The sequence below is a fragment of the Coffea eugenioides genome, chromosome 11 (assembly GCF_003713205.1).
Source record: "Coffea eugenioides isolate CCC68of chromosome 11, Ceug_1.0, whole genome shotgun sequence".
Classification (NCBI taxonomy): Eukaryota; Viridiplantae; Streptophyta; class Magnoliopsida; order Gentianales; family Rubiaceae; genus Coffea; species Coffea eugenioides.
Genome location: NC_040045.1, coordinates 39,369,864 through 39,380,529, shown reverse-complemented (window position 1 = coordinate 39,380,529; position 10,666 = coordinate 39,369,864). Strand labels below are relative to the sequence as shown.

At 36.4% G+C, this 10,666-nt stretch overlaps 1 protein-coding gene across 1 annotated transcript; it reads right to left on the bottom strand.

Annotated features, from left to right (window-relative positions):
* Window positions 1-7,127: 7,127 nt before the first annotated feature.
* On the bottom strand, window positions 7,128-9,557 carry LOC113752543 (palmitoyl-acyl carrier protein thioesterase, chloroplastic-like). The gene is made up of 6 exons (XM_027296657.1): window positions 9,195-9,557; window positions 8,986-9,119; window positions 8,156-8,269; window positions 7,906-8,074; window positions 7,763-7,831; window positions 7,128-7,654 (listed from the first exon to the last, which is right to left on the bottom strand). The coding sequence occupies exons 1-6, from the start codon at window positions 9,555-9,557 to the stop codon at window positions 7,313-7,315; spliced, it is 1,191 nt and encodes a 396-aa protein (XP_027152458.1). The 3' UTR covers window positions 7,128-7,312.
* Window positions 9,558-10,666: the final 1,109 nt, after the last annotated feature.

Genomic DNA, 10,666 nt, shown 5'->3' with positions numbered 1-10,666 from the left:
TTGGATTCGGGAACTACTTTAAAATGAGTGAATTTGAATTACTATTAATCAATTGGTTTTCAGTTTTGCCTTTCCTTTTTGGGATCATTTTAGAAACCTTCTCTGAGATTTCACGAAATATCACTTATCTCCCCTGACATTTTCAAAATCTCGCTAGCTCTTGTAAAGCGATGGTGTGAGGGGAAGAATTGTCAACAATACACTCATTTCTCAAGCAATTATCTAGCTTCGAAAAAAGGAGAGAGAAAAATCTTAGCATGTAATAGAAAAGACTTAGGAATGAGATTGGCACCGTTTTCATACCCTAGATATAGCAAAGATGCGAATTGTTTGTCATAGTAGCCAAGGTGTGAACTTCTTTGTTAGAGTACTATAGCCTACAAAAGGACTTTTGTTTCCACTTGGTAGAACCATCCTTTTTTCCTCTCTTCTGTAAAGAATGATAGATGTAGTTCATATAGATAAGGAGAAATTTGCACAACCGGCGAAAGGATCCCCTAATGTTTTGAAGTAAAGGCATGATTCAACAAACTTTACTATATAATAGTGTTGGAGATGTGCACATGTGCCTTAGTTTGCCGAACGAGTCTTTAGGAATGTTTTATTTGTTACTTGTTTTTAAGAAATCAGTTGCATATGTTTAGGAGTTGTTATGCTCAGAAGTCATGGGAACATGGATTATGTAGTGGGTTATGCTCAGAAGTCATGGGAACATGGTTGTTATATTTTTTCCCTATATATATTCAGCAACAAAGAAGTAGTTTCACGCTCCCCAAAAATATATCAAAAGCTAAACTACAAATTGGTATCAGAGCTTTCATCTTGAGGGACCTGTAAGATCGAGTGATACAAACAAAAACTTTCAGTATGGAGGCTGATACTCAATCATTCTTCAATCATGTTTATCCACCAGTTTTTGATGGCCAAAATTATCAAGCATGGGCTGTTAGGATGACAGTCCACCTTGAGGCATTGGATCTTTGGGAGGCTATAGAAGAAGATTATGATGTTCCACTGCTACCAGCAAATCCAACGGTGGCACAAATGAAGAATCATAAGGATAGAAAAACAAGGAAGTCAAAGGCTAAAGCATATCTTTTCTCTGCCGTTTCAAGCACCATATTTACCAGGATCATGAATCTGGAATCAGCCAAAGACATATGGGACTATCTCAAGAAAGAGTACCAGGGCAATGAAAGAACCAAGAATATGCAAGTGCTCAACCTAATCAGAGAGTTCGAGATGGTGAAGATGAAGGAGTAAAAAACGATTAAAGACTACTCTGACAAGCTGCTAGGCATTGTTAACAAGGTGAGACTGCTCGGTAAGGACTTTTCTGATGAGAGAATCGTCCAAAAAATTCTTGTCACTTTGCCTGAGAAATATAAGTCTAAAATTTCTTCTTTGGAAGAGTCTAAAGATCTGTCAAGCATATCCTTGGCAGAGTTAGTTAATGCTTTGTAGGCTCTAGAGCAAAGAAGAATGATAAGGAAAGAAGAAACTGTAGAAGGTGCTTTCAAAGCCAAATCAAAAAATTCTAGAGGAGGAAAAGACAAGAAAATTATGGAGAAAGGCAGCAAGTTTAGCAAAGCCAACAAAAATGATGCAAGTTCACCTTACCCATATTGCAAGAAGTTGAACCATATGCCAAAAAGGTGTTGGTGGAGGCCTGATATCAAGTGTAGAAAGTGTGCCAATATGGGACACATGGAGAGGGTCTGCAAATCGCAACAGTTCGAAACAGCAGGAGTGCCCACAGAACAACAAGAGGAAGAACAACTCTTCGTGGCTACGTGCTTTGCTACCAACAACAGCTCAAGTGATTCTTGGTTGATAGATAGTGGCTGCACCAACCACATGACCAATGATCAAGCTCTTTTTATAGAGATTGATAAGACTCTCATTTCCAAAGTAAAAATTGGAAATGGTGAGTTTATCTCAGTCAAGGGGAAAGGGACCGTGGCTATTGAAAGCTTGATAGGTTTGAAACACATCACTGATGTTTTATATGTGCCTGATATTGATCAAAACTTGCTTAGTGTTGGACAACTTGTTGAAAAAGGCTTTAAAGTTATTTTTGAAGACAAGTGGTGCTTAATCAAGGATGCAAGGGGCAAAGATGTGTTTAAAGTGAAGATGAGAGCCAAGAGCTTTGCCTTAAATTTGATGGAGGATGAGCACGCAGCACTTGCAAGTCATATATGCAATGCAGAATTGTGGCATAAAAGACTTGGGCATTTCCATCATGCTGGACTTTTATATATGCAGAAAAATAACTTTGTGAAGGGTGTAGCATTGTTGGAGGATAAACTAGCAGATTGTGTGGCTTGTCAATATGGAAAGCAAGTAAGAAAACCATTTTCTCAATCATCCTGGAGAGCATTACACAAGCTGGAACTTGTACACACAGATGTTGGAGGACCTCAAGCAACTCCATCTTGAATGCTAGTAAATACTATATTGTCTTTATAGATGATTATACTAGATTTTGCTGGATTTAGTTTCTCAAATCCAAAATTGAGGTTGCTAACACTTTTTGGAAGTTTAAAGCTTTTGTGGAGAATCAAAGTAATTGCAAGCTGCGTATAATAAGGTCTGACAATGGGAAAGAGTACACAAATGAAGTTTTTGACAAGTTTTGTGAGGAAACCGGCATTGAACACCAACTCACATCACCTTACACTCCACAACAGAATGGTGTGAGTGAAAGGAAAAATCGGAGCATCATGGAGATGGCGAGGTGCATGCTATATGAAAAGGAGTTACCAAAGAATCTTTGGGCAGAAGCTGCAAGCACAGCAGTTTTCCTGTTAACTAAGCTGCCAACTAGAGTTGTACAAGGAAAAACACATTTGAGGCCTGGTTTGGCTACAAACCAGATTTACAAAATCTAAGAACTTTTGGTTGCCTCTCTTTTTCTTATGTGCCACAGGTGAAACGAGACAAACTTGACAAGAAGGCAGAAGCAGGTATTTTTGTTGGTTATAGCAGCACTTCCAAAGCTTACAGAATTTTTCAACCACAAAATGGGAAAATTATTGTAAGTCGAGATGTCAAGTTTATGGAAGATAAACAATGGAGTTGGGAGAAATCATTAAAAAAACAGGTGCTAGTGGATACACATTATCTTGATGACAATATCGATGATGTCCCAACTCGTGGCACAAGATCTCTATCTGATATCTATGAAAGAAGCAATGTTGCTGTTTTTGAACCTGCAGAATTTAAGGAAGCAGAGAAAGATGACAACTGGATTGAAGCCATGAGAGAGGAGCTTCATATGATCGAGAAGAATGGCACTTGGGAATTGGTAGACAAACCTCAAAATAGAAAGATCATTGGAGTGAAATAGGTTTACAGAACCAAATTCAATGCTGATGGTTCTGTTAACAAACTCAAAGCCAGGTTAGTTGTGAAGGGGTATAGTCAAATTTTTGGGGTAGATTTTTCAGAAACTTTTGCTCCTATTGCACGTTTAGACACTATCAGGATGTTGTTGGCCTTGGCTGCACAAAAAGGTTGGAAACTTTACTAGTTGGATGTAAAGTCAGCCTTTTTAAATGGTTATCTTCGAGAAGAAATCTATGTTGAACAACCAGAGGGATTTCATGTTAAAGGACAGGAGGAGAAAGTTTACAGATTAAGAAAGGCTTTATATGGTCTTAAGCAAGCTCCCAGGGCCTGGTATAGTAGAGTTGACAATTATCTTCAAAGTCTTGAGTTTGTTAAAAGTCCAAGTGAAGCCACTTTATATGTGAAGAAATCAAATGCCAACTTAATTATAGTGTCTATTTATGTTGATGATCTGCTTGTTACAAGGAGTAATGAGAAGCTAGTGGATGAATTTAAAGCTGAAATGTTCAAAGCTTTTGAAATGACAGATCTCGGTTTATTGACCTACTTCCTAGGAATGGAGGTGAAGCAAGGCCATGATGGAGTCTTCATATGTCAAAAGAAGTTTGCAAAGGAAATTCTTAAGAAATTTCATATGGAAAATTGCAAAGAGATTAGTACACCAATGAATCAAAAGGAGAAGTTTAGCAAAGAAGATGGAGCTGAAAAGGTTAATGAAGGGCTATACAGGAGTCTGATCGATTGTTCGATGTATCTCACAGCCACAAGACCAGATATAATGTTTGCAGTAAGCTTGATGTCAAGGTTTATGAATTGTGCCAGTGAAGTGCATTTTCCAGCTGCTAAACGTATTTTAAGATATGTCAAGGGTACAACAGATTCTGGCATTAAGTATTCCTATTGTGATGATTTCCGGCTTCAAGGATTCTCTGACAGTGATTGGGCAGGTTCTACCAAGGACATGAGAAGCACAACTGGTTTTTGTTTTACTTTTGGTTCAGGTGTTTTTTCATGGAGTTCAAAAAAGCAAGATGTGGTTGCTCAAAGTACAGCAGAGGCAGAATTTATTGCAGCAAATGCTACGGTGAACCAAGCGATTTGGATAAGAAAATTACTTGTAGACTTGCACATGAATCAGATTGAGCCAACAGAGATTTTTGTAGATAATCAAGCTGCTATTGCAATCTCAAAGGACCCTGTTTTTCATGGAAAAACAAAGCACTTCAATATCAAGCTGTATCACTTAAGAGAAGAGCAGAGAGCTGGTGAAATCAAACTGATTTATTGCAAGACAGAGGAGCAGATTGCAGAAGTGCTGACCAAAGCCCTTCCAAAAGCAAGATTTGAAAAATTGAGAATCAAGTTAGGTGTTTGCAAACACTAAGGCAAGGAGGAGATTGTTGGAGATGTGCACATGTGCCTTAGTCTGCAGAACGAGTCTTTAGGAATGTTTTATTTGTTGCTTGTTTTTAGGAAATCAGTTGCATATGTTTAGGAATTGTTATTATGTAGTGGGTTATGCTCAGAAGTCATGGGAACATGGTTGTTATATTTTTTCCCTATATATATTCAGCAATAAAGAAGTAGTTTCACGCTCCCCAAAAATATATCAAAAGCTAAACTACAAATAGTTAAAAATCTAAACTGTTTGATGTTTTAAATGATCATGTATAAGTAATAGGAGATGGTTTGGGTTGTAAGAGAATTTGATACTTGATATGCAATGAATATGATGATATTCATCTTTGATAGTGATGTTTAAGTGTAGGGTTTTATGATCAGAAGTAGGATCCACAATAGCAATTCTTGATGTTCAGGGATGATGGTAATTTATATGACTGCTTTCCATAAGCTAAACTAGTCATTTTCTATTGCCAATTTCCTCTTAATTTACCCATCTTTTGAAATTGTTTGTACCTTTTATTAATGCTGCAACATTCGAAGTGGCCATTGGCTTTCAACAATCTACTAGCTGTTGATTGCAGCAAACTTTTCCCCTTGTCACACTTTCGCTCTCTCATTTTCAAAATGTTTTCATATATATAATTTTTTTCCTAGTTTCTCAAATGTTTATTTTTGACCAGCCTATAGGCATTAAGGCCATCAAAATACTCTCTCTTCTCCAACATGCATTGTCTAATACTATTACTTTTGATTAGAAGGGCTGACATTGTTAACAAAATGTTAATTCGAGGGGAGCTAAGTGATATTTCACAAAACTTCAAGGGAATTATTTACTTTTCCTAGTTGCATAATGAACTGGTTGAATTTTGTACCCAAACCGAGGGCCTTGGAAAAAGATTAGCTCTTGCCAAGAAACTCTTGGCTCAATCTGTCCTGCTGGATGTTCAAAAGATTTAAAGGTGGATTTGAAGTTGGTTGCTCATAAATTTTTTTGCTAATTCCAATTATACATGGCACCTTAATCATATGATTGATCCACTATTGATTCACTATGAAAAGGGCACCAACAAATTGAACTCATAATTCTCTCTTTTTTGAATTTTAACAAGACAAAGAACGAAATATTTTTTTTTTAAAATGTGTTTATGTGGCTAGTGCATGCATGCATATACTACCATTTTCCCGGTCTCTTGAATTTTATAAAAATCTGTTTATCAGGGTTTGAAAATGTAGTAACATAACAAATCAAAAGCATGTACTCCAATGGATTTGAAGGTTGAAACTTAAGTACTTGAATCCTTTATATCTCTTCTTTTCTCAACCACCATTATGAATATATTTAAGGCCCTCATTTTGTGGACATGTTTTGTTGTATGCACTGGTTTGACACATTGTAGAAAATTTCGTCTTCTTACTGTCACAATTCAAGTAAAATATGTGACAATTTAGTTTAGATATTATAATCTTACATCTTCAGAGTTTTGTAATTGTAGAATGCACAATAAATTTTTAATCGCTTTGTATATAATAAACATTTTGTACAACCAGCAATTCCTTAATTTTATTTATTATATAGTTTCTTAGTTAATATTATGCCAACAACTTAGTTTAAATATGATAATTTTCCATCATCAGAGGTTTTCCAACTGTAGAATGCATAATAAACTTTTAATTAATTTATCTATGGTAAACGTTTTGTACACCTATCAATTGCTTGATTTTATTCATTATATATATAGTTTTTAGTTTATATTATGCCAATAATCAAAGTTTAGTAGATTAGTAAAAGTTTTATTTCTTGGGAAAATATATTTACGTGCAAACCACATGTATTATTACTTGCAGCAATAAAAGAATTAAAAATGGTCTAAATTAATCATTACTCGCTCAGAACATCATTAGTTTATTTCGCTTAATCTTTTTTTCACCCCTTTAAAAATTAAATATCTAATATTCCCAGGAATTTAGACAATCTGGGTGTAAATAATTGAAACAGTCATTTTCTTGGTTTACCTTTAAATTGTCCTTTGCTGTCCTAGTCTAGAACAAGTCCTTGTAGTTTTATCGATTGTTCCCAAGTCCATCTGCGGTATAATCTAGTAGATTCTATTTCCTAGTCAGTCCGTAGTCTATTCAGACTTGGTGACATCTATGAGCAGCAAAAGAATCTTGTCTGCCCTGACTGGAATGACACACCAAAATGTGGTAAATACAGCACAAATTGTCTCAATTTTGTTACCAAACTCTATCAACAAAGTTAATGAAAAATACATGCTGGCTGATGTAGAGCAATTTCGAAATCTGCCAATCATTTCTAGGCTACAAACTGCACATTTTTGGACATCTCACACACTGCACAACTAATGAGAATTAACGGTTTGTACAATTCTATAATTCTAGCAGAAGTTTAGGTGAAAATTTTCATGGAATTTACAGAGAATGCAATTTTCACACTCTGATTTGACGCCAGCAAATTGATTTTGATTCGAGTTTATGGTCCTGAGGATTAGCTAGCAAGCAGTGTAGCCTAATCCCTTTTCCATAACCTCTTGATTCATCCCTGCAAAGGCAGGCTATTGATCTTTCTCTTCCATGTTGTTTTTCCCCTTAAAATTTCTTCATTTCTGGATTCTCCTTTTGCTTGGAGAAGATGTGTATGGCTGGATGGCCCTGGATTTAAAGATTGGAGCAGTCCATTGCCTTCAATGACTCCTGATGACCGTGAAAATCCGCTCAGTAGACGAATGTTGTTATCTTGTTGAATTCCATCTGCAATAAGTCCACCTTCATTAGGCTCACAGAGGGATTGGACGACATCTGAGCTTCCACACTCTCTCCTGTACTCTAGAATGATGCCAGAAAGCTGGTGATTCTCGAAAAATTTGTCAGGAATTGCCTGAAGAAGAACTTAGGGTTCAGTTATTTAGGACTTCAGACCTGGATATTAATATACCATCCGTTTATGTACCATATAGTAGAGAGTTTTTGTGCAGTTAATTTTTACCTCAAGCATCCACCGAACATACTTGACATTGTTGACATGCTGGTTCATATCCAAATCACTCCTTTTTGGCTGCCAGAAATAAAACCATCGATAAGTAAAATTATCTTTCCATGGGAAGAAGAAATACGAGTTATTGGACTCACCTGCAAGCCTGAAATGATATATTTTGCATTATCATCCAACTTCTCAATTTTTTCTGGGATGTCTTCTTTGATAGCTTGCTGCTCAATGAACCATGGGGAGATTTCAGCCCTGACTTCATCTGGCATTTTCGACAGGCGTCTAGTTTGCTGGTTCATCATCACCCATGTACTGAACGATCAAGAGATCCTCAGCACAAACATGAAAATGCTAAATCCCTCAGAAGATAAAAGATGATATTTTGAGCTTCACCTTGTTGCACGAGCGAAAACAAGTCCTGTGGCATGACTTCGAAGCAGCCAGTCCCTCCTCATGCCATTTTTGCCTGATGCTCCAACCCATGTGTCTATTTCCATTATTTCACCCCTTATATACAGTAGCAAAGATATTTTCTCACTTCTTATTGTGCATGATTATGTGACAGTAAATTAGCAGGTTTTTCTAATTAACAGACTATACTTTTCATGGATGGAAACTGTTAAAAAACTATGTTAGTTTCTGCTAGAAAGGTATTGACCTGCTGATTTCATTTTATTTTAAAACTAAAAAAAACAAGCGGATTCTTAGTTTAACCAGACACGAAGGGTTGGTCTGTCTCTCGTGTTTTACTGTTTCTGTCAGCAGCAGCCTTTTGTGTAGTGTAAAACAACAGGAAAAATCTAGGTAGACTAAACCACAAAACTACAAAAGCAAAGCAAAAGGAACCGTGCACTCTTTGGTTTTCAACAATTTTCCACGTCATGGCGAAAATCTCAATGTGCTAGTGAACGTTTCTAACGCGAGACTGCAGATATTACAAATTTTTGCCGAAACTTTTGTCATGCGATCGAAAAAGTTACAATTTTCTTCTATTGGACGGTTCTAGCAATATAGCGTCACTGCAAAAACTGTCCTCATTAGAAGCTGCGGTGGCTTCTGCCATTTTATGCAGACGAGGATTCTAAACTGTGGTTCAATATGAGACGGAACAACTCATATTAAAGATTTTGTGCATATAAACAGCAAAAACTAGAGCCCGTGAAGATTAATTAAGTAGCTGAAACTCTAAGCATTGAAGAACTACTCTTGATAATGAGACTTACCAAATTGGATAATGATCAACTTGAACTTGCATTCTTGAAACAACCCAAATAAGATTGTTCCTCATCATACCATGTGTTGCTCCAAATCCATCACCAAGAAGGCCTGACATCCATACATGGTTCAATGCTGTTTCCTGCATTTTCCAGCTTTGATAAGCACATATTCAGTTGCATAATCATATCTACATATAAAATGTTGGAATAATCACCTGAAGAAGGTTGAGTACGCTCTCAAGTGTTGCAGTTTTATCAGGACCAACTTCATATGATCGAATAACAACAGTTTGCCTGTAACCAACTCCCTCTTCAATAATCAGCCCTTGACGAAAAGGATCAACCAGTTGCTTCTTTGTTGGAATGTTTTGTCGAACCTCCTGAGTACTGATGTAAAGATTCTCAGAAGCAACTGTTGCAGCTCCATTCCTTTTGCCTGATAATTCGACCTTAGCTGAAGGATAGCTAGAAGTACCATTGATTTTGACACTACTAATATTTTGGTCATTTGGTTCATGGCCATCCCTATTGCTTGAGCGCCTAACAGTAGAACAGGCCGAGAAAGAGAGGCATGCCATGTTTTTTCTTTTTTTCTGTCTGGATTCCAAAAGTTTGGAAAATTGTTTCTGCTGCACTAGTGCCTTTGTAGTGCTTTGTGGGAGGAGTTGACAGAATTTTTTATTTATTTAAGAGGAACAAAAGATGGAACTTTGTAAAATTGTCTTACATATATATCAAAGGGGGAATTCTATGTCTCTTAGAAGATTGTATTTTAAGAACCAGAATGTGAGTTGAGCTATGTGCTTAGCTGTGACCGTCATTTGAGGTAGGACAAAGAGGTGAGCTCCTTTTCTAGCACTTTCCCCACAAAAACAAAAAAACAAGAAAGAAATTAGTATTTCGGTGGTTAGACTTATGAGAATATAGGATTCAAGTGATCCGTTTTTCATACTCGGAATTCCAGCATCTAGCAAGGCTACGTATTTTTGGTTGCCATGAGCTTACAAACATCTCATGAGGCCTTCCAATCTAGCAAGGCTAAGTTTCCTTAATTTTCTTTTTTGATAAACTGGCTTCGGCGACACAATCGAGAGATAAAGTAAGATGCTGCAATTTTTAACAGGTAAAGTCATGCTCAAGTTATCCCTTTCAACTTGTCAGCTTCAAAATTTTGCATGGAACAAGAGACATTTTCTGAATGATTTTCAAGATCTGCTCGGGAAGATCGATGCTTACTTGGAAAAGGGTTGTTCAATTCCTCAAACAAAGGGAAATCTATTGTCATCTTTCTAATATGTATTCTTTCTCAAAAACCTTAAAATTTTCAGCTTGTTCTAAAACAATTAATATATATATACATGTTGTTCAAAGATAAAAGAGAAATATATATATATGGAGCTTGGATTAATATAGATGTTGTTCAAGGATAAATTCTGGATATGTAAACTCCACTGTTATAACAACTGTAAGATCTTCACCAAAATATCAACATCTGACAAGAAGAGAAGTCAAGAAACATAATATTCTGAAATCTTGTTTGTGATGATATCTATTGATTGAATGTGAGCATGCAAGATTTAGATCAATATCTAAATACTCAGGATGATTTAGAAGCCTCCATTGCTTAATAATAGTGCTCCTAATACCAAACATTAGCAAAAAACCAAAAAATTTGCTGCATCATAAC